Source organism: Lepidochelys kempii, chromosome 10 (genome assembly GCF_965140285.1).
Source record: "Lepidochelys kempii isolate rLepKem1 chromosome 10, rLepKem1.hap1, whole genome shotgun sequence".
NCBI classification, from domain to species: domain Eukaryota; kingdom Metazoa; phylum Chordata; order Testudines; family Cheloniidae; genus Lepidochelys; species Lepidochelys kempii.
Window position 1 is genome coordinate 83,290,563 of NC_136389.1, and position 23,940 is coordinate 83,314,502.

Genomic DNA, 23,940 nt, shown 5'->3' on the forward strand with positions numbered 1-23,940 from the left:
TGGTGATAGTCCCTTTAGAAATGCACACACAGGGGACTCTGATATCAGTTGTGATGGAAAGTAATCAACAACAAAGGTGTTAAACCATTTTCTTTAATGACAGTCCACAAGAGAGTCTAGTTTCCTGGTTGCATGCATACAATGTGCACCCTGGCCTCTGCATTATAACCCTGTATTTACACAGCATTCCTTATCAGACGTTGGAATGTAGTTCATTGGGCTTAATCACTATAGGACAAGGACCAAAAACGAAAATGGGGGATAGCAGGGCAGGAAGCTTATATCACTTAATTTATACATTTCTTTTTGTAGCTGTACACGCTCCAAGTATTTTATCTTCTCCCTCTTAATACAGTGACCAAGGACAGAGCTTATTTTAAAAGGTCAGAAAACTATAAAGAGAAGTACATATTTTCTCTCTCTCAGTTTCACACACAGATATACATTTGCCAAGATGAACAATATCTATATATTCAGCTAAAGAGGCTATCAAAGGCTGGATTAAAGACGGACATAATGGGATGATATTTTGGAGAGGGGGGCAAATTTTCAATGGAGTTCTGCCAATCTGTGTGATCTACAGCCTATCAGATAGAAAGAGCCAACATGGACTTCATCACAATTAAGCCAACATATTGCCACATGCTTACTTGCTCTCTAATAAATCTATTTTTAAAACAACAGCTGTTACATCTGGAGCATTTCACGAATGCTTGAGCAGAGCTGAGCTATGAGTGGGAATGACAGCAGGCCCCAATCCTGCAGGTGACCCCAACGTGGCAGCTCTGAAGTCAACAGGGCTCCATGGGAGCACAGAGCTCTGCCCACCCAGAGACAATTGCAGGATCAGGACTTTATTCTGTACAAGCTGAAACCCAGAGGAAAAATATCCACAAGTCCTCTCAGTAATGAATCCAACCCATATTCTCTAGTTATAATTCCAATGTAATTAGAAGCATAGGACTGGAAGGGACTTCAAGAGGTCATCTAGTCCAGTCCCCTACACTCATGGCAGGACTAAGTATTATCGAGACCATCCCTGACAGGTGTTTGCCCAACTTGCTCTCAAAAACCTCTAGTGATGGAGATTCCACAACCTCCCTAGGCAATTTAAGTCCATTGCTTCTTGTCCTATCCTCAGAGGTTAAGGAGAACATTTTTTCCCCCTCCTCCTTGTAACAACCTTTTATGTACTTGCAAACAGTTGTGTGCCCTGTCAGCCTTCTCTTCTCCAGACTAAGCAAACCCCATTTTTTCCAATTTTCCCTCATAGGTCATGTTTTCTAGACCTTTAATTGTTTTTATTGCTCTTCTCTGGACTTCTGTCTTTCCTTAAATTTGGCACCCAAAACTGGACACAATACTCCAGTTGAGGCCTAATCAGCACAGAGCAGAGTGGAAGATATTGCTTCTCATGTCTTGCTTACAACACTCCTGATAATACATCCCAGAATGATGTTTGCTTTTTTTGCAACAGTGTTATACTGTTCACTCATATTTAGCTTGTGACACACTTATGACCCCCAGATCCCTTTCCGCAGTGCTCCTTCCTAGGCAGTCATTTCCCATTTTGTATGTGTGCAACTGATTGTTCCTTCCTAAGTGGAGCACTTTGCATTTGTCCTTAGAGAATTTCATCCTATTTACTTCAGACCATTTGTCCAGTTTATCCAGATCATTTTTAATTTTAATCCTATCCTCCAAATTATTTGTAACCACTCCCAGCTTGGTATCATCCTCAAACTTTATAAGTGTACTCTGTATGCCATTATCTAAATCATTGATGAAGATATTGAACAGAACCAGACCCAGAACTGATCCCTGTGGGACCCCACTCGATATGTCCTTCCAGCTTGACTGTGAACCACTGATGATTACTCTCTGGGAATGGTTTTCCAACCCATTATGCATCCAGCTTACTGAAGCTCCATCTAGGTTGTATTTTCCTAGTTTGTTTAGGAATAGGTCATGCAAGACAGTATCCAAAGCCATACTATAGTAAAAATATACCACATCTACTGCTTCTTAATCATATCTATTCATCTTTGAATTATTTTCTTTAGAGTAACCAAATTTAAACTGTTGAATTCTCCTTGAAAAAATAAAACATTAGCTGATTTACCTTGAATATCTTTTAACAATTTAAGACATAGCAGTTGGTTTCTAATCTCAGTGGTCCATCAGAGGGAGCAATGCAGTCATGCATTAGGTTGTGCCTTTATAAGAAATATTACAAACCTGGGTCCATATCTTGCTATCTTCCTATGGAAAATATAACAGATTTCTGTGGGAGTTCTGCACTCAGAAGAATGTGCCCCGTAATAAACAGGGTAGGTTAGGATTGTTGATTTATTTACTTGTAGCAATTGCTCACCCAGTGCAATTTGTACAATTCAGTAGGTCAAAGGACCATGCTGAGAATGGTTTCAGAGTAGCCGCCGTGTGAGTCTGTATTCGCAAAAAGAAAAGGAGTACTTGTGGCACCTTAGAGACTAACCAATTTATTGGAGCATGAGCTTTCGTGAGCTACAGCTCACTTCGTTGGATGCATTCAGTGGGAAATACAGTGAGGAGATTTATATACACACAGAACATGAAAAAATGGGTGTTATCATAAGTGATCACTCTCCTTACAGTGTGTATGATAACACCCATTTTTTCATGTTCTCATGTTTCAAGGGTGGATGTGTTGTGTTAATACCAATGCATCTCACACTGGATACATGACTGAAAAGAGATAGGAAGTTAGTTTTTAAAAACAAAAAATTGTCTTCTGGCTAGAAGTCCCAGTGCTTCTAGACTGACATTCTGAGATGGGATTGCCTCAGCATTAGCAAAATCCAATCATAACTTTACCATTGCATAGGTGAGAAAATATGTTACATGAGAGAGAGGGATATAGAGAGAGGTATATAGGTGTGTGTATATAGGTATATATAATTCATTTGTGTACACACAAATACACACACACCAGTACATACATATATAAAATTTTCTGTGATAAGGTTTGCACAATTAATTTTAATATGGAAATAGAGTCTGGGCAGCTCTATGAGAGGCAGGAGACTGGGATAATACTTTTTAAAGTCAGAACTGGGACTCAGAAAATCACAAAGGCCAGAGGTCAGAAGCTTAATTCTCTGGTTTTGCTAACTCAGCTCAACACTGAACTTTTCCTTGTTATTACAAAACCTATACCAGGAAGTTTTTCCCCCCTCCAGCATAAAAGTAAATGCCTATGTCTGAATGGCAGCCATTTAAATGAAATTTAAAGTGACTTTCATGCCAACTTGAAAAAACAAAACAAGTTTTCAGTTCCTAACATGTCAGCACAGCCCTGGCTTTAGCCAGCCCCCCTTCCCCCCCCCCCCCGCCTTTTTTTTTAAGCAATTGCTCTAGACTAATGTTTGGAATAAACTTGTAATTTGGGATTTGCATCCAGATCGCTAGTTAGGATTCTAAAGAAATAAATACAAAGATTTAACTGAAAGCAGGGCTAAATCACAGGACACCCTCTAGAGATCTGGAAAAGTAGATTTTTTTTCCCAGCACAGGAACAAGCATCTTTCTTTCCGTGGCTGTTAAGTAAGGATAACAAACTAGGGGCAGGTTCGTAATGGTCCTTAATTCCTGTGGTTGTTTGTTCCACAGCCTGAGGCCAGACCTTGACAGTGCTCAGTCTGCTGTACAGACCCAGTTTAGCCTGCTGGTAGAAAGCTCCATTTTGCCTGAGGAGCAGAGCTGACAAACACAATCTTCATCATGGAACTTTAGGCTCTTTTAAATATCCTGGGCCCAGGCCATTGAGAACCATGAGGATAAGAACCAAAAACTTGACTAACTCTCTATTCTATTGGAAGCCAGTGCAGAGAGCAGAGAACAGGTTTGATGTGCTCACGGTAGCCATTGCTGAGAAGATGCACTTCCACGTTCTTGTACTATTTGGAGTTTCCATAGGGAAGGTGATTTCCTGCCCAGATCTATTGCTTTGCTGTAGTCCAGCCAGGAGGTGACAAAGGTGTGCATAACCAAGGCCAGGTCATCGTCCACCAAGGTGGGATGGAGTCTCCTACCCAACCGTCAGTGTGCTATGCAACAATCTTTTCACCTCTGTAATCTCTGATGATATAATTAATCTAATCTTCTTGAGGACAAGAGTAGACCCCTTGCAAATTATCCACTCAGTGTACAGGGACAATAAATGCAATAGAGGGGTCACCACTTGGCTCACACACAAAAATTGAAGCCAAGTGAAAAGTAAGGTAGGCAGGAAAGTTATTGTGACAGTGTGTGTAACACGTGGCCAAACACCACCTTCAGGTAAATCATCTGGAATAAATCTTTTTTTGTTGTTGTTCGATAAAAATCACACCTTTGTGGCTAACACATGTGTAAACAGTGGAATATCAAATATGAGTAAGAAGCTGGTGTTACCTCGAACACGGCATTAGGGAGACCATTAATGAAATATTGTATTCAGTTCTGGGGTCTGCAGTTTAAAAAGGATCAGACAAATTGGAAAGGGTTAAAAAAAAGAGCTACAAGAATGATTAGCGATCACACAGTGGAAGCCTAAAGAAGCTCAAGCTATTTAGCTTAATAAGGAGAAGTTTAGAAGTGACTGGACTGTAACCTACAAGTACCTACATGGGGAGAAGATTTCTGATAGTAGATGGCTCTTTAACAACAGACATAGGCATAATTAGATCCAGTGGCTGGAAGCAAGACTAGAAACAAGATCCAACATTCTAACAGCGAGGGTAATTAATCATTGGAACAGCTCATCAAGGGATGTGGTAGGATCTCCTTCATTTGAAGTCTCATAAGCAAGACTGGAAGGCTTTCTAAAAGTTGTAGCTTAGCACAGTTAGAAGTTAAGGGCTTGATACAGGAATTAGCTGGTGAAATTATCTGGCCTGTATTATGCAGAAAGTCAGACTATGATCATGATGGTTCTTTCTGGCCTTGAAATTCTATGAATCTATAAATAATGGAAACATTGGAAAAAATACACAGTGCCCAATGGATGTCAATCTCAGTATGTCCCCTCGACGCTTTAGTGCTCGTTGCCCAAGGCTGCAGTACAAATCTTATGGGAATTCTGGCTAGCTAGAGCGCTGGACGGCTACAGCACTGGGTATTTTTTAGACAAGCTGTTTCAACCTCTTTGCAATATTTTTGTTTTTTCGTTTCCACCTATTTAACCTCAGTGCTTAATGAACATTATGGAGAGCTCAAGAACTGTCATCTTTGCAACATCCCTACAGAGGACACTTCTTCTTCTCCTTCTCTCTTCTGTTCAGTGTCACTTTCAAAGCGGAAGTTCTGTAAGTACTGAGATTTTAGAGGCAAAACTGAGAAATTCCACAGGAACCTGAAATTCAGCAGGTTTGGGTTAACCTGAGGTCATTCCTCTTGTTGAAGAGTAAATGATTACTGAACCCTGTAGAGGTGAAATGGTTTCACTTGCGTAAGTGACTGAGATAATGGCATAAGATTGTGATTGTGAGCTTGTGCATTCAAATGAACAGTTTTAACCAGTTTTATAACCCAGAGGGTCAATGATCTGTTAAGATTTCCATCACACACCTTTACTTTCAAGGGGGTTGCTCCAGGCTGAAATGTGACAAAAATTTTAGAGGGACAAGGTGGGTGAAGTAATAGCTTCTATTGGACCAGGTTGTGTTGGTGAGAGAGAGACGAGCTTCCAAGCTGACACAGAGCTCTTCCTTAAGTCTGGGAGACAAAGACCAGGTCTACACTACAAACATATTGGTATCATTGCGTTACTCAGGGGTGTGAAAATCACTTCTTGCCTTAGCTACCACCTCTCGGGCAGGTGGATTAAATACGCAGACAGGAGAGGGCCTAATAACGTCAGCCACACTATCAGAGGCTCGTATACCTGCACATCCACCAATGTGATATATGCCATCATGTGCCAGCAATGCCCCTCTGCCATGTACATTGGTCAAACTGGACAGTCTCTACGTAAAAGAATAAATGGACACAAATCAGATGTCAAGAATTATAACATTCATAAACCAGTCGGAGAACACTTCAATCTCTCTGGTCACGCAATCACAGACATGAAGGTCGCTATCTTAAAACAAAAAAACTTCAAATCCAGACTCCAGCGAGAAACTGCTGAATTGGAATTCATTTGCAAATTGGATACTATTAATTTAGGCTTAAATAGAGACTGGGAGTGGCTAAGTCATTATGCAAGGTAGCCTATTTCCTCTTGTTTTTTCCTACCCCCCCCCCCCCCCAAGATGTTCTGGTTCAACTTGGATTTAAACTTGGAGAGTGGTCAGTTTGGATGAGCTATTACCAGCAGGAGAGTGAGTTTGTGTGTGTATGGGGGTGGGGGGGATGTGAGAAAACCTGGATTTGTGCTGGAAATGGCCCACCTTAATTATGCACATTGTAGGAAGAATGGTCACTTTGGATGAGCTATTACCAGCAGGATAGTGAGTTTGTGTGTGTGGTTTTTGGGAGGGGGGTGAGGGGGTGAGAGAACCTGGATTTGTGCAGGAAATGGCCCAACTTTATTATCATGCACATTGTGTAAAGAGTGGTCACTTTGGATGGGCTATCACCAGCAGGAGAGTGAATTTGTGTGGGGGGGTGGAGGGTGAGAAAACCTGGATTTGTGCTGGAAATGGCCCACCTGATGATCACTTTAGATAAGCTATTACCAGCTGGACAATGGGGTGGGAGGAGGTATTTTTTCATATTCTCTGTGTATATATAAAGCCTGCTGCAGTTTCCACGGTATGCATCTGATGAAGTGAGCTGTAGCTCATGAAAGCTCATGCTCAAATAAATTGGTTAGTCTCTAAGGTGCCACAAGTACTCCTTTTCTTTTTGCGAATACAGACTAACACGGCTGTTACTCTGAAACCAGACAGGAGAGAGTCTCCTGTCAGTTTAGTAGCATCTTCATGAAAGCACTACAGCGGAGCAGCCAGGCCGGGGCAGCTGCAGCATGGTACGTGAAGACAAGCCCTGACTCAGGCCACTGCTAAATACAAGGTGGAACAGATAGTTTAGCACAAGTAGTTAACACCTATTTCAAGAGACCATTCAAGGTGCATCCGATGAAGTGAGCTGTAGCTCACGAAAGCTCATGCTCAAATAAATTGGTTAGTCTCTAAGGTGCCACAAGTCCTCCTTTTCTTTTTGCGGATACAGACTAACACAGCTGCTACTCTGAATCCTGTCATTCAAGGGGAAGTGCCCTGTTAACCCCTGTCCAGTCATAGGGAGGAAAAGGGAGGGGCGAAGCAGCTCTGCGGGGCAGATTTGGGTCACAGATTGTTGTAATTAGCCATCAATCCAGTGTCTCTCTTCAGTCCATAATTTTTAGTGTTTTTGCAAAGTCTTTGTTTTTCCTCAGAGGCTTTGGAGATATTCGGCTTACTTCTCAATAGACCCATGCCCTGCAGCGTCTGGGAGTGGGACGCAAACCACTCCAGACACAAGTATGTCTTATGGCCTGACATTGGCAGAGAGCAGCAAACATGCTGAGGGAACCACCTCCCCATGGGGCCTGTACACCGAAGCTTGCCTGCTGACGCACAGGGATAAGTGCTGTGAGGAGGGGAGACAGAACGAGACCCTAATTCCGAGGCAGGGCCATCCTTACCCATACGCAAAGTACACAGCTGCATAGGGCACCAGGAAATTGCCCCAAATTTCCTGGTGCCCTGCGCAGCTGCATGCTGCTCCGGCCCCTGCTCCGCCCCACCCCGCCCCTAGTCCACCCCTTCCCCACAGCCCCCGCCCCAGCCCCGCCTCTTCCCGCCCCCACTCCACCCCTTCCCCAAAGCCTCCGCCCCAGCCCCGCCCCACCCCGCCCCTAGTCCACCCCTTCCCCAAAGCCCCAGCCCCGCCTCTTCCCGCCCCCACTCCACCCCTTCCCCAAAGCCTCTGCCCCAGCCCCGCCCCACCCCGCCCCTAGTCCACCCCTTCCCCAAAGCCCCCGCCCCAGCCCCGCCTCTTCCCGCCCCCACTCCACCCCTTCCCCAAAGCCCCGCCCCTGCTCCGCCCCAGCCCTGCCCCCACGCCACCCCTTCCCCAAAGCCCCCGCCCCTGCTCCGCCCCAGCCCTGCCCCCACGCCACCCCTTCCCCAAACCCCCGCCCCTGCTCCGCCCCACCCCACCCCTAGTCCACCCCTTCCCCAAAGCCTCCGCCCCAGCCCCGCCTCTTCCCGCCCCCACTCCACCCCTTCCCCAAAGCCCCCGCCCCTGCTCCGCCCCAGCCCTGCCCCCACTCCACCCCTTCCCCAAAGCCCCCGCCCCTGCTCCGCCCCAGCCTTGCCCCCACGCCACCCCTTCCCCAAAGCCCCCGCCCCTGCTCCGTCTCTTCCCGCCTCTGCTCCGCCCCCAGCCCCGCCCCTACTGCCCTGAGCTCTGCAGCAGGGCTGGGCCTGCACTCACCGGCGGTGGGAAGTGCAGCGACCCAGCTCCAGCCGCACCACCAGTGAGAGCTGGGGGGTGGTTTCCGCCCTACCCCCCAAGCCAGCCCTGCCCCCCCACAGAGTCCTGGCTCCCCCCCCCCACACACACACCCCATGGGGGGGCTGCATAGGGCCCCAGAATAGCTGGAGACGGCCCTATTCCCATTTTGCAAACAGTGCTTTCAGAATTCAATGCCTAGTGCCATGGACATGTTTAGGAACGGGAAGCCAAGCTCTATTGACTAGGATTTGAAGCTAGACAAGTTCAGAAGGGAAATAAGGTGGGATTTTTTTTTTAAACAGTGAGGGTAATTAGCCATTGGACCAACTTACTGAGGGACATGGTGAAGACTCCGTGACTTGAAGCCTTTAACGCCAGACTGGTTATCTTACTCAAGGATTTGCTGTAGCTCAAGTGGAGGTTAGGCCTTGATGCATAATTTACAGGATGGAATTCTCCGGCCTGTGCTGGGCTGGGGGTCAGACTAGATGGTCAGAATGGTCCTATCTGGCCGTAAAGTCTGGGAAGCTATAAACACAATGAAGTTACTCCACTTTCTCAAATGTCTGTAGCTCTCTATGAAAATACCTGATGTCTACTAAAAAAACCAACAACCCATGTTGACTACTGAGCCATATGAAAGTGTCCAGTGATGGCTTCTATAGTACCAGTTCTGCAGTACAGTGTCTGCCGTGATTTTAAATCACCTACCGAACAAACCCATTAAAGCAATGCTAAGGATCTGCTTTATACCCATTAAACTCAGGCGGAAAAAGGCCAGCTCAGGCACTCTATGGCTCAGGGGCCAGACTATGGGATACAGAATCTCTGGGCAGGTGCCGAATGCCATCACACTCTGACATCTGGTCCTGTAGTGAGGTGCAGGCCACTTCAGGGGACAGGTTGAAAGCAGCCCCTCAGGTCCCTCAGGACTATAGTGCTACCTTTGCATGGTAATTGGAATGGGGGAAGTGGACAGCTCTGGGTATCCTGTAAACCTAGGCAAGAGCCACTCACACCCTGGCCCTTTGCTTATAGAAACCAGATAGGGAGCAGATTTCTCATTAAGATCTTGAGCCAGTTCACACACACACGGATGTGGAGTTCCTGAAAACCGCAGCCTAGGCTTTCAAACTCACCCCCCCCTCCCCCCAGCAGCCAATGATTTTAGTACATCTCAGCTTTCAAGGAGTTTGAATGGATTCCGCAACTCTGCTGACTGGGCTGGACATTGTAACCATGCAAAGCAGCCAGCTTCTAGCTAATGGGGGCTCCCTTTAAGTAGATGCCCTGAGGGGAAGGATAGTAGAGGTTGGGTGTTTAAACAGCTTTTCACCAGTGAGCCAGCAAAATGAATTAATGGATAATGACTGGCATTTAGGGGCTTAGTCTATTGTAAACAGGTTTTTCAAGCCCCAAAGAATTATTGCCAAGCAGGAATAGCTGAGGGAGAGCGCGAGAGAGAGGAAAGATCTCCACTGAAATAGGAAATTCGTTTAAAAAGCAGATTGGCTTTGTTAGTGAGAGGCTGGGAGGCCAAGTGTGGAATCTGAAATGGGCACAACAGTCTCTGTTTTCCACATTGCACAACATTCTTTCCATTAACAACTGAGGATAAAATTCTCTCTCCTGGGAATCAGGGCATTGGCCTTTCCCTAAACAAAACTTTTTGTCCCTTGAACTGAGGCAACATGAAGTGATGGTCAATGACCAGTATCCCTCCAACTCAGTACCAAATCGTGATAGTAAATTTAGGATAACAGTGTAAATAACAGGAGATTTGTGCTTAGTAATCAGACCTCTTCTGAGTCTATGAGACTTGTCCAAGTGTTTAATTCTGCACGATGGAGGGCAGTTACTAGTGGAGTGCCTCAGGGATCAGTCTTGGGACCAATCTCATTTAACATTTTTATTAATTACTGACTTTGGCACAAAAAATGGGCGTGTGCTAATAAAATTTGCAGATGACACAAAGTTGGGAGGTTTTGCCAATACGGAGGAGGACTGGAATATCATACAAGAAGATCTGGAGGACCTCGTAAACTGGAGTAATAGAAATGGGATGATATTTAATAATGAAAAGTTATGCATTTAGGGACTAACCAGAAGAATTTTGCTATTTTGGGGGATGTATCAGTTGGAAGCGACAGAGGAGAAAGACCTGGGTGTAGAGACGGGGAAGTATTAGTACCTGTCTACAAGGCACTGGTGAGACCTCATCTGGAATGGTGTCTACAATTCTGGTCTCCCTTGGAGTAGGTGGGTGAAGTTCTGTGGCCTGTGATGTGCAGGAGGTCAGACTAGATGATCATGATGGTCCCTTCTGACCTTAAAGTCGTGAATCTATAAGAGGGTGTTGCCCAAGAGTGGACAATACAGAGAGAATTAGCAGATTTCCACCACCACACATCAGATCTATACTTTGGGAAGGATCTAAATTGTCCTTTTAAGAAGGAGTCCATTTACTTTAGTAATTCCTATAGATTACAGGGGGAAGTCGAACTGGGCAGAGGTGCTGTGATTTAATGGTGTTTAAAGTAGCCATGTGCATGGGCGGAACGTGACTCCCGAATTTGGGGAGGCTGGGTGCGAGCGCTGGAAGCTCCCTCGAAGTGGGGCAGCCCACTGGTGCCTGAACTGTGACACTGCCCCCTGCTCAGCCTCCTCCCTTGAGGCCCTGCCCACACTCTACCCCCGTTCCACCCCAGACCCTCTTGGCCCCCTCCCCCAAGTCCCCTGCCGCTCGCACTTCTCTGCCCCCTCCCTTGAGGCCCCCTCCTCCTGCCGCTCCTCAGCGGGTGGGGGGAGCCTCAGGGGAGGGGGCAGAGAGCTGTGAGCAGCAGGTGGGAGAGAGCAAGGGGGGGCATCAGGGGGAAGAGGTGGAGCGGAGGCGGGAAGAGCAGCAGCGTGGGCAGGGCCATGAGGGAAAGGGACGAGCAGGAGTGGAAAACCAGAGCACTGAGCCATTTGAGCTTTGCCCATTGCTAGTTAAAATTTCATGACAGCTTGGAATATTTCAGCTGAACGAGAGGAGCATTAATCTGGTGAGTATGACAAACTCACAGGTGACCTTGCTCACTGAGTTGATTGATTCCTGTGCAGCATAAATCTAATGTTCCCACTGAGACAGGCAGAGTGTTAGCATAAAAACTCAAGAGGGGACAGTGTTTGCGTTTATTAACAGCTGACCCGTGACTCAAACAAGATTTGGGGCACACTGATGGTTTTAAATTAGGGTCTGAAGATGGGAGGATTAGAGGAAGATCATAGTTAGACCAGCAGGGTTTTGTGACTATATTGTCAAGGAATGCTACTGTGATGCGGTAATCCATAATGGATAGTATCTTAAACCAAGGCCAAAAAGCTGATGTTATTCTGATTAAAAGCCATCCAGTTAGTTCATGGTGCTCTTGTAAGAATGTAAAAGAACGCAACACTCCTATGAAAATTATGTGCCATACAGACTCCGGGGATGGAGCATTCATACCCAGAAGTCACCTGGAAGCATTCCTCTGAATTCCAATAGTAAGGTGAATGACTGGCATCCACAATGCTGCACTGTGCCACATACTTATGATCCAATTGACCATTATCGTATAATTCACTGATTTGGAAATAAAGATAGAACAGTTAAGGGACAGACTCAGGCAGATAAAATCATTGGTACAGATCTGCCATGAGTCCCACTAATAATAATAATTTGCATTTATATAGCACTTAAGACTTCAAAGCCATTTCCAGACATTAACTGATTACCAGTAATCTCTGCAAGGAGCTGAATGACATCCACTCCAACTGACTTCAGTGGGAATTGCAGCAGTACATGTCTGATTAAAGAGCCTGCTGTGAAATTGACATATGACAGAACTTAGCCACCCCAGTGCCTTTTAGTGTCCCAAAGACAGGCAGCGTTATCCCATGAAGTCGCTGTGGGGGAGGATTCTGTCTCTTTGATGTCAGCACAGAGCCCCGCCCCCATCTATGCAAATCTTGCTACTCAAGCTTTGTGGCCCCATAACTGATAAATAATGAATAAATATGATTATTCTAATTGCTTGATTTTGCTAAGTTGATGTCACAGGCCTTATCTGCGATGGGTGAGTTTCCATTGGCACTTAGATTAGATGGGAACAAATCTGAACATTCAGCCCTAAGGGAAAGAGGACTCCGCTTTCCAGGGCTGCGCTGGTCTTTGTTCCTATATTTACTTTACTGTCAGCCAAATACAGACTTTTGCATCAAACCTTGTATTCAGGGTAATATTATTTCTGTCTTTTCATTTTTTCTCCTTCAGCCTTTATCTGTGAGCGGGACCGCCTCACGTTCAGTTTTTGTCAAACCCTAAGGATTCTGGGAAGATGCCATCTTCCAACTGTCAACGTGCAGTGCTGCCGAACCTGCCGCCAGCCTGGTCACAGTGCTCGGGATCGTGGGAATGAACGTGTCTCCAGGAGGTGAAACCATTTAGGTAGAAGGACCCTTTATGGGGAGGGGAAAAACAGAGCTATAGAAGCTTCAAGAGAACATACATTATGCAGTGAACAAAAGGAACTCCTTAAAACTAGGTTTTGCCACGTGGTCTGTTCAAATAGCAATGCAGAATGTAGCTACAAGTTCCTCCACTGGGGATTTTGTATGGTGCTCTTTAAAAACACAGGGAAGATTTTTTTTAGAAAAAACTACACTACATGGTGCTCAAATGATCAGCCTGAGAAACAGAGCCTAGCTCTCACTAGACAGCACTCAAAGTCCTGCTAGTTACCATGGAGAAATGTACTATTTCCTAGCAAGTAGCTGAAAACAGATACAATTTTCCATATCTCGTGTCATGCCTAATGTTAGACAATATACAAGAGAACATTTTGGGAAACAAACTTAAAACAGAATAGCAAACATTTTTGGGAGATCTCTCTAAAAGACGCATGGTGCTGTCATTTGACATTTTCAGCATTTGGTTGGTGTTGGCAGGCCAGCACAAAACTCTGACCAAGTGACTTTTTATTATTAATTATTATTATTATTATTATTATGTATAAGTGAGCATCTATGATTCCAAACAGTGTAGCTTTTGCCTTTTTCCTTTTTTTCTTGAGGGACTCAAAGCTGGCAACCTACTTTTGTAATTTACTGAAGAATGTTTACAAATTGAAGTTAGCTCTACATAATTTAAGAAACTGAGACAGATCAAAGTGAGCAAGGAAGCAAAATACCTGCACTAGTCATTATCACCAAGAGTATTAGGCTTGCAGATCCTCCAGTATGTCTGAGTATTCCTCGCCCTTTTAATGCTGCTGCTGGTTTTCTGTGTAAAAGTGAGGGTACATATGAGCGTGTTTTGATGGAGGGTAAAGGGGTGAGGAGATCAACACATGAATGAAGAGACAAATTTATGTTGGAGGAAAAATTACATTGTCCCCTGCATATATTTGTAAAGAGTCCAGAATACTATCCTAGTCTAAGTCATGAACAGTGTATTAGAACTGCATCTACTGCTATTTTACCTTCTCCACATTATTCCTCTGAAAGGCACAAATGACAAATTGGATTGTTAATGGCATAACTGGATTTCTGCATGTGATTACAACACTTTGTATAAGTTTGGTGGTTAATTAAGGTTTTGTCTTTGTTTCTACAAATTTAAAAATCTTCTTTCTGCTTATATAGCTTTACTTTCGTTAAAGTTAGTTGATTCTTTTAACTAGACTGTCCAATATTGTACAAGGAAATGGTACATAATTATCAAGGCAGGCATTGTTCTTATCTGTCCGGGGTCCAATAGTGACTGTATGTTAATCCCTCAGTGTATTAGGAAGGACGTATTATATTGGTCCCTGGAAGAAGGTCCAAAACATTCATTTGTATGTTACTCTTCAAAAAAGACCAAATAATTGTAGACAGTGAATAAAATCCTACTTGCACTAAAATAAATGGGATTTTGCCATTGATTTTAATTGAAGTAGGAGTGAGCCCAGTGTCAGTTAAATGACGTTTGTGCAATACAATTGTACCGTTCAGAATAAGTGAACCTTTTCTAGTGCCACCCTGATTTGTACTGTGTGAAGTCATTTTCAGTACAATCGCCAAGATGACAAGGGGAATTCCTGTGTATAATGTGTGTGTAAACTGCAGCCCATCACTTTACCACCTGTATTTTGTTTCTTTCCAAGCTGATGTAAATTTTTTATATTTAAAGAGATTGTGTACGGTCTTGTTTTATTTCCCAGCAATCGTGCCGTCCTGTGCAACATTTTGTTGTATTCATCAGGGCTCTAAGATTTTACTGAGAAATAGTTTCTAAGTTTGTTGTTTTTTTAAATGGCTGTAGCTCACAAGTGTGTTAAATTAAACTGTTACAAAAGGAAATTTAATGTTTGCAGATTTCTCTGTTCTCTCTGTTCAAATAATTTTTCATTAAAATCCCACAGAGAAAGCGCTGGTTATACCTGACAACTTTCCTCTTATATCTGTAGCAGAAACCAACAATCAGGATGCTTCAGAAAATACCTGGAGGCTGCTGATGGAAATTATTATTAATGTTGTGATATCAAATATAAAGCATGTAGATATATGCAGATTTGGGGTAAAAATGTGAAAGGACCTAGGTGGCTTAGGACTCTTTTTGACTTCAAAGTCACTCAGGTGCTTTTGCAGATTTTACCCCTGTGCCAGACAGGTTATTTTCAATGATAGTCCAAATTTCAAAGTGGCCCAGGGTATCCAAAACACAGATGACTAAAGTTTGGCAAATTTGCTAATTTTGACACTTCGACGAACATAAGTACCTTACTTGGAAATCTAGATGGTCACACTCCAACAGAATTATTGAAATTCTCCTTTAAAATATACGTATTTCCATATATTTTATGATGAATGGAAGGTTTGATACCTGATACAACTGGTTCAGGTAGTCAAGATGCTGTGAAACTTAAAAATAGAAGTTGCTGATGAGGAAGAGAAATCTAGAGTAAAAAAGACAATTCTTTCAATGGTGCACACATTCCATGCCGCTAGAAGGAACTAGTCATAATGGCTTCTTCCCAGCCATTTTGTTTTTACTTATCATGGCGAATTCTCACATAGCTGCAGTGATTCTCCGTAACATGAGAGTTATAAAACTTGCCTTTCAACATGTGACCCTCCGTTAAATGAGCATTGGACCATCATTTTAGTTTAATTAATATGTGAGCAGATCCAGCGGCACTAGCCACATTTCATCAAAAAGACATGGCAGCCTTCAAAACTGAGCTACTGAATTGACAAGGATGGACATTGTACAATTAAACAGAAGTATTCATTCAAGTATATTTAATTCAAGCATAGTATCACACCAACCGACACCTGCACACCAAGTTATAACAGAAGCAACTGTATACATGCTACAAAAATATTCCTACAGCACTTTCCAATTCAACATCAATGTAGAGAAACACCACTGGATTTTGCTACATCCTCTAATTCAGCATGAAACCAACAGAATAAGGAACGTTTCCAGCTCTGGGTGATGTATTCTGCTGTAGGTATTCTGTTTATGTGAGGCCAGTTTGAAGCTCTCTGTTGAATCATAGACTCACTGGCATGGTGTATATATGCCTTAATTATTTGCCCTTCTTTGTTGCCGTTTGGAGGTCAGTTCACATTCATGACAAAGCAGAGCAGAATTCCAGAGCAATTTGGTGTCTCTTGGTATCATACAGGTGACGCCTCTGTTGCATGCACAGCTGTATATGCCTTCCCTTACATAGCCTCAGCCATTCAACACCTCTGTCAAAAGAGACAGCGGTATCTGTGTGCTTAACTTAGCCCAAGCACTCAGGGACTATCCTGTAGCTATCCAGAAGGATTCTAATGCCTGAGAATAGCCTGTGCCAAGAATAACCTTTTCACCACAAAACGATGCTTAGTGTACAAACTACATGTGCCAAACATTGTCCATTACTTCCCTGAGTACAGAGCAATCGGGAACCCCTTTAGTGAGAGTGTTAGCTGGTTGTCCTGGCTACAAAGAATAATGGATGATCCTATGGCTCAAGCATTACAAAGATCATAGTTCTTTTATACTGGAAACATTTGTGCTGTGCACAAAGGCAACCACAGATCCAGATCTTGTGAAACTAATGCCTCTTTCACCCGGTCCTGTAAAAGCAAAGAACAATGGGAAAGACTCAAAAGCCTCGCTAAACACTTTGCTGTCATTAACACTCTGCATTGCCAGTCAAGTTTGCTATACGGATATGGATGAATTTTTCATTCATGGAAACCAGGCAGACCTGGGGAACTGACTGGAGAGTGATATAGCTAGCAGGCACTACAGAAACACCCGAGGTGTTGATGTAAAGTTATACAAATGCTTCGCTCTTGGGGAATTTAAGCCTTTGAGGGCTACAGTGAGGAAATGTACCCCCAACAGCAGAAGACACAGGTTACACGTGAGAGCTTTGTGCACCATGCATTCCAGTGCGATAACATCCTGGCAGAATTTCACAAAGCTGTTAATGTAGCAAAACTAACTAGCCCTGCTCTCCAGGTCACACATGGAAGCAATGTAGGGGGAAATCAGGTGTCCCTTGGTAATCTGACACAAGACTCAGTTTGCCTTTCCAGAGAGAGCCTGCTAAACGATTAGACTAGTGTTACATCAGTGAAGGCAGTTAGAAAACACATGGGTGCAGCAGAGCCGGTGCTAGGCATAAGCAAAGTAAGCAATTGCTTAGGGCTCTGAGCAGCTTCAGGGGGCCCCCCTATTCACTTTTTATAATATATGGTGGGGGAAGGGCCCCACAATAGTCCTTCTTTGGGTCCCTAATGGGCTAGCACTGCCTCTGGGGTGCTGCTTACTAGCTATAAGGGAGCTACAGCTGCCTGGGGACACGAGGGAGGAGGAATGAATGTGCACCTGGAAGCAATATTGTTTTAGATTTCCAGGTGCATACTATGGTCCAAATTACACCTCTTCGGGTTGGAAAGTTGAGGTGGGCAGGAGCAATCCTGCGGCACTGCCCATGTGATGGTGGCAGGAGGCACCATGCCTGTGAGACCAACGGGCTGGTAAGATGCCACCAGGCAAGGTGGAGAAGATGCACCATGCACCCCACCCTAATCAAGGCCAGATTTACACCTTACTCGCCCCTAGGCACTGCACCTCCCCCTCCCCACAGCTGACCTTCGCGTTTTCCCTAAAAAATGAAACTTTTAACCCAGTTTTCACTTTTAGACGCCATTAGAACACCAGCAGCCCTGAGGCACGTGCCTCACGGGAAATCCGGCAAAGGCCCTAGCACAGCTCTTCAGGTGCCATCAGGAGTTAAGGAGGGGCAGGTCCGCAGCCCTGCCTCACTCAGACATGCAGCGACCCAGTGCAGACACTCGGGACTCAGACAGCCAAACTGCACAAGAAAAGAGGGTGGGAAAACAGACTGGAAGGAGGGGGAAGGATCATGGTGATTCCAAACATCCAGGAAGCGGAGGAGGAGAGCAGGAGGAGAAACACTCCCTTCCCAACAGCCAGAAGTAGGGGCCAGGTGAAGAAACATGCCACTTCTTCCCAGCGGCCAGTGGGAGTGAGGAGAGACTGGAATCAGAGCACCACTGAATAATTACGACTTCTCACTCACTTAGAGCCTTCCCGCTCACAAACCTGACCCTGCCCTGCAGCCTTACAGACATGGCATTATGGCAATACTCAGTGACGCTGGGCCTCGCTAACGATGCAGAGAGCCAAGCGGTAGGCCTAAAGCAACCAGCAACAGCCTCCCCTTCGAGGGGTATTGTGAGGGGGCGGATCGGCCCCACGCTGGGATCACAGGGGATAATCCTTCTCGCCACAGGTACTATGTCTACATTCTACAGGCATGAGAGGAGAAATGAGGGATGAGGGTAAAAAGAAGTTGTCCAATAAAAGAAATTACCTCACCCACCTTTTCGCTCTCTACACGGCAGTTAGCCTCTGGCCTCTGCTCCATACAAGCACCAACCATGTAAATCAAATCTTACTCCTGCCTAGCTCAAAACAGTACAGCCAGTGCCCTCCTGTAAAGACCTGTTCCAAGTTAATTTAATCGAATATTTCAAGAAACTGTAAACCACAAAAGGTCTTAGAAGATCAGTATATCCGGAGCGGAGCTGTGTGCCTTAGAAATCCAACTAGTTCCAGCTGTCACAATACTCAACTTGGAGACCACTGCAAGGCTTTGTGGGGGGACTGGTGAAGGCAAATTCCAAGCTCTCAAATTGTGAGCAGTTGGAACTAATTTAAACCAAAAGCACAGCTACAAATCTAGCTTCACAGATCAACTCCATGCCAGAAACCCAGTCGACATCATAGTGGTTACTTAAAATGCTGCAAGAGATTTGCAAGAGAGTGGTTACTTAATCTGCTTTAAACTACTCTATGGGGATATATAATATATATACACAGACTTTCCATTTGATTTCCAAATACATGACAAGGTAGACATCCCAGGAGGATTCAAATAAAAATGTATGGTAACACAAGTAATAATACACGATATTTTGTAATGCTCTGAAATATCTGGTAAACTGAGATAACTGCAATTCAGGAAGGGAAAACACAATATGTAATTTATTCAGAACCTGTCTCTTAAACGCTTGTCCTCACAAACTGAAGAATGATACCTTCCCATAGGTGCTAGAACTAAAGGGGCCAGCTTGAAGTGGTTTCCATCATACCCAGGGTTTACAGTTTGGTTCAATTGCTCTCAGCACCTCCACTATACAAATTGTTCCAGCACTGCTGAGGTTCCCTGCTTACTCAGAGCATAAAGTTAACCACATGCTTGAGTGCTTTGCTGAAGCAAGTCCCTAATTACTATATAGGTCTGAGTCACATCCCATTGAAGTAGACAGGAGGCTTTCAGTTCTCTTCAGTGAGAGCTGGATTGGAGCCTAACTCATGCATTCTCGGGAGCATATTATAGTCTATCTGGAAAACAGCAAAAGTTATTCAAATGTCCAAGAAGATCAAAAGAAGTGTAATTGAGCTCTCTTTGGTGGCATATTTTTGCATTGAAAGCTAATCAGCTTATCAATTGTTTGCCTCCTAATTAACAAGCATTATTTTTAATGTAACAAAACAATCAATGAATCTGCTTTCCTAATTATTCCTTTTGATCTTTGTGATAGCAAAATTACAAGAGATTGGTTATAAATAAGTACTTGGTTTTGAGTTCCAAACGCCAGCACATTTCCGTTCATAAGTCTTTGGCAGAGACTGCTAGTCATTACAGTCCTAAATCTTTGCTACTGTACCCTTCTTTCCCCACATGATCATCAAAGCTGCATGGCTGTTCATAAAAATCTATTACAAGGGAGGGGTTTGTAACATTCTCTCCATTATGATCATGAGAAGTCATCGGCTTACAATACACCATAGATGCAGACATTTCCACATGCCAAAATTTCATTTTATTCTTCACATGGAAATAATCTGTATGAGACTGATAGTCCTTAAGAAATATATATAGTTTGCAGTCTTTGTATAACATAAGGGGACTGTAATTTACTGAAACAGCTCTACCATTTTAAGCCTAGGGTCTTCCATCACCAGCAGCCCCATTCCGCATAATATTCCAGAGCCTAACGTGAAAAGCTTTTTCTCCAATCTACCATGACAAGAGTTTTCATCCCTTCTCTGAAGAGTGACTGGAAAATGGCACCTTCATAGTTGACAGACCTGTTCCCTGTGTGCAGTGTGAGATCAATTGATGTTAGTGACAAAAATAAGTTTCTGTTACTTTTTATCCACATTAACTCTGCAGAGCAAACACAGCTGAAAGAATAAGCTGCTTTTGTGCACCAGCAACAGAATTGTTTACTGAGTTACAGAGTGCAGGGCAAATCAATAACATCTGTGCAAATCTTTTCAGTGCACAGGTGTCATTGAGGCAATGTGGCTGCACCAGGGAGACTAAAAGTACATTTTTGCCACCAGAACCCTTTTTTTTTTCCTTCAGGTGATGAAGACCGAGGCCGACGCTCAGAGATCAGGATGAGTTCACAGGGGTGATGGCTTTTCTATCTATCTTCTTTACTGTAAACCAGAACGGGCGTCACTGACGCAGCTCCATGACGCTGCTTCCAGAGTCAATTTCCAGAGCGGACCTGTGCATTAATGTCTTTTACTAAATACAATTGTCAAATAAAATCTCAACTGGCACCCTATGTAATGATTTAATAAATAACACATGGAAAAAATTAGCATAAGGAAATTGTTTCAGGAGTGGACGTTAACCAATCCTCCAAGTGCACATATTTATGTTGTACATTGAGGATCAATAGCAGGAATTTTGATCATTATTAGTTTGTTCAGTGAAATCCTAGCCTTGCTGCAATATATTCACCCAAGGATTCCTGTAGACGCTCAATTACACAATCATTGTTTTAATTTTTAAAAAAGCCAGCAGATCATGCCTCACCTCAATTTGTCATTAAACTGAAACAAATTCAGACACTTGGTATGTGGCTCTGTGAAGCTTGCAGGATAGACTCTTTCCCTCTGTGAGCTTTGACAGCCACCTAAGTGATGTCAAAATGAAAGGAAGCTTTTTTCACAACATATTCAAGAAGTCCTGGGCTGGTGGGATCCCTTAAAATGCCTCACAGCTCAAGTCAGCCATTGGAGTAAGAACCATTTTCAGGGTTGATGTTATATACCAGTGGTGGCCAAGCTTACTGACCCTCCCAGCCACATATGACAATCTTCAGAAGTTCGAGAGCCGGGGCATACCTGCTGGCTTTGGGGCTTCAGCCCCGCAGGAGGCGCCGACTGGGACTTGGGGCATCAACACCACTCCTACTGAAGCCCCAAGCCCGGCAGGTGCGCCCCGTGGGGCTGAAGCTCCAAGACCCACTCCCCGTTGGGCAGAAGCCCCTACCCCACCATCCCACTGCAATTGAGAGGTCCCATGCTCCCCCCCCGGAGTCTGGTAGGTGGAGAATGGGGGGGCACGCCAGTTAAAGAGCCACATGCAGCTCACAAGCCACAGTTTAGCCACCCCTGTTATATACCGGAGACTAGCACATACTCCAGGGCTGATCTGTACCAGGTGGAAGGTACTTGATTGGTGGGAGCTGAAGCGCACAGGCTATAGGGTTATTCCCTACCCTTATTTGCCATAACTGAGCCCTTGTCCATCTGGTGACAATGTGAGGGGTTTAACGGTGGAAAGAAAACTTGGTTGGGACTTCAGTCAACTCAGCATCAGTGTTATATGGGGGATATATGGGATCGGTGCATTGCCTGGTGCAATGGACTCTATTAGCAACTTCCTAGCATAGATCAGGAGGAGCGATACATGTGAAAACTGAGGCTCTGACGTGGGTAGGCTTAAGGCCTCTGTAAGATAGCGGCAGGCGGTGTGAAGTCCAGGGTCTAGCGTCTTTGCGTGAGGGGCTTGTGCCCACACTGCGCGGGCGTATTCAGCAGAGAAGTAGCACACTGCCAATGCAGTCGATCGCAGAGTGGACATCGATGTCACCAGCTTGCTGAGAATGTTGTTTAATCTGCAAACTTGGCTTTAGTCTTCTCAGTGTGCAGTCGAGAGTAACACCGCGGAATGTGGGATTCATGGAATGAGGCTGTTTCGTCCCAAGCCAGCTGATGTTGATTTTGTGTTTGGCCTCTCAGCGTCTGAGATGGAATGTGGTTGCCTGCATCTTTGTTGGGTTTGCGTGCAGTTGGCTGGCTGCATAGTACTTGTCTAGGGCGTTAAGTGCAGGCACCAGGGTAATACGCCAAACTTCTTGTGCTGTGTGGACACAGAGATAGTCTGCGTAGATAAAGCACCTTGTGCCTGGGCAGGTTGGCTGGTTGTTTGCGTAGATGTTGAATAACATAGGTGCTAAAACATTACTTTGTGGGAGGCCATTCTTTGGTCCAGCTCCATTTGCCACAAAAGTTCATAAATAATTTTTTGTTCTCCAATACGGTCCGTATTAGCTTTGGGGAGTGGTGGTTCTTCGTTACCAGTAGCGCCTTGGCAAAGAGCCCCTGATGCCTGACTGTGTCATAGGCAGCTAAGAGATCAACAAACATTGCTCCCGAATCAATCCCCTTTCATACCCAGTTTGGAGCTGTTGAGTCAAACTCAGTAGCTGTCCAGAGTGACCCAGGCGAAAGCCAGCCTGTTCGTTGAGAAGATGTAGTTCAATAACTGGTCTGAGGCGAGGTAACGGTAGTTTCTCAAGCCATTTGAAAATATCACACAACAGTGAAATAAGCTGAAAGTTTTTGGATCAGATGGTTCCTTACTAGGCTTCAAAAGGGCCACTACATTGGCTTGTCACGAGATTTTCAGTATCTTGAGCTGGATGAGACAAGTATTGAAAATACTTCTGTGTGTGGGCCAGAATGTTTGATCTGCTCAGTTCAGATGTCATCTAGGCCTGCTGCTTTCCCTGTTTTCAGGGCACTGATTCCGGAGTCCAGTTCCTCCATGGAGAAGGGCGCCGTAAGATCTAGATTGCTATGGCTGTTGAAATCACCATTTATGATGCCTGGTACACTTTGTCATTGAAGGGCAGGTTGACGAAATTGAGAAGGATCTCTGGTGGCTTGTAGATGGACGTTATGGAGATCTTGTTGAGCTCAGTGGTGAGCAACTCTCTATTATTCTCTTCTATTTTATAGGTGGATGCAGTCCTGATGCCTGGTTTAACACATATGGCACTGACAGACATATTGGCTGTGTAGTCTCTCAATAGCCAACAGCAGTCCTGATCTCTCGGGTCATTTATCCTGTAATCCCCAGTGAATCTGGGGTAGACAGAGAAAGTAGGCACCAGTGTTTTGCCCAAATATCAGCAATTATTTCCTGTTTAGGGGATGACAGTCCTTCAGTGTTTATGGAGAGAACAGTCTGTGAGAGACCCAAGAAGGACCCCAGGTATCCAGGCTTGGATGAAAGTTCTTGTCATTGACGTCTTCCTTTGCTTTGTAGCATCACAGTGATAAGAAGTGGGAAAGCTGTAGTACGTGGCTTAGTACGTAGTTACCAGAATTTGCAAACTTCAAGGCCAGCAGGGACCATCACGGAAAGACTCCTGCTATGGCCCCCTTTGCCATAGTAAGGAGTAAGTGAAGCCTATTGGAGTGGACCCATAACAGCTAAATATTGTGGCCAAAATTCTTTGCTTGTGTAAACAGGCCAAATGCCATCGAAACTGATAGAGTTTCATCTATTTACAGCAGCAGAGAATTTGATTTGTCCCAGCTTCTACATTTCTAAAGATAAATCTGACATCTTTCACAGAAAATTAATCAGTAACAATTCCTAATTGTGAAGAGTCTCAGAGGGCACGACTTCTTTTTTTTTTTTTTTTTGGTAATTTAATTCTAATGAAGATTTTAAGGAAGAGATTTTCTCCAGTAAATGTTAAGAGTTTTGCTGAATCAGGTCTTAAGTTTCTGTTGCAAGGAAGGGGGCTTTTCTATCTAAACAAGAATAAAAAATAAATGGA

The 23,940-nt window shown here is 44.4% G+C and overlaps 1 protein-coding gene across 2 annotated transcripts in view; it reads left to right on the top strand.

The window, feature by feature from the left end:
* The window catches only part of ADAMTS7 (ADAM metallopeptidase with thrombospondin type 1 motif 7), a 141,590-nt gene extending 128,488 nt beyond the window's left edge, over positions 1-13,102 (top strand). For both annotated transcript variants that reach the window (XM_073304523.2, XM_073304524.2), the window contains 2 exons: positions 5,211-5,327; positions 12,761-13,102. In XM_073304523.2, the coding sequence (XP_073160624.2) occupies positions 5,211-5,327; positions 12,761-12,924 (281 nt within the window). In that variant the 3' untranslated portion in view covers positions 12,925-13,102. The remainder of the gene's footprint in view (positions 1-5,210; positions 5,328-12,760) is intronic.
* Positions 13,103-23,940: the final 10,838 nt, after the last annotated feature.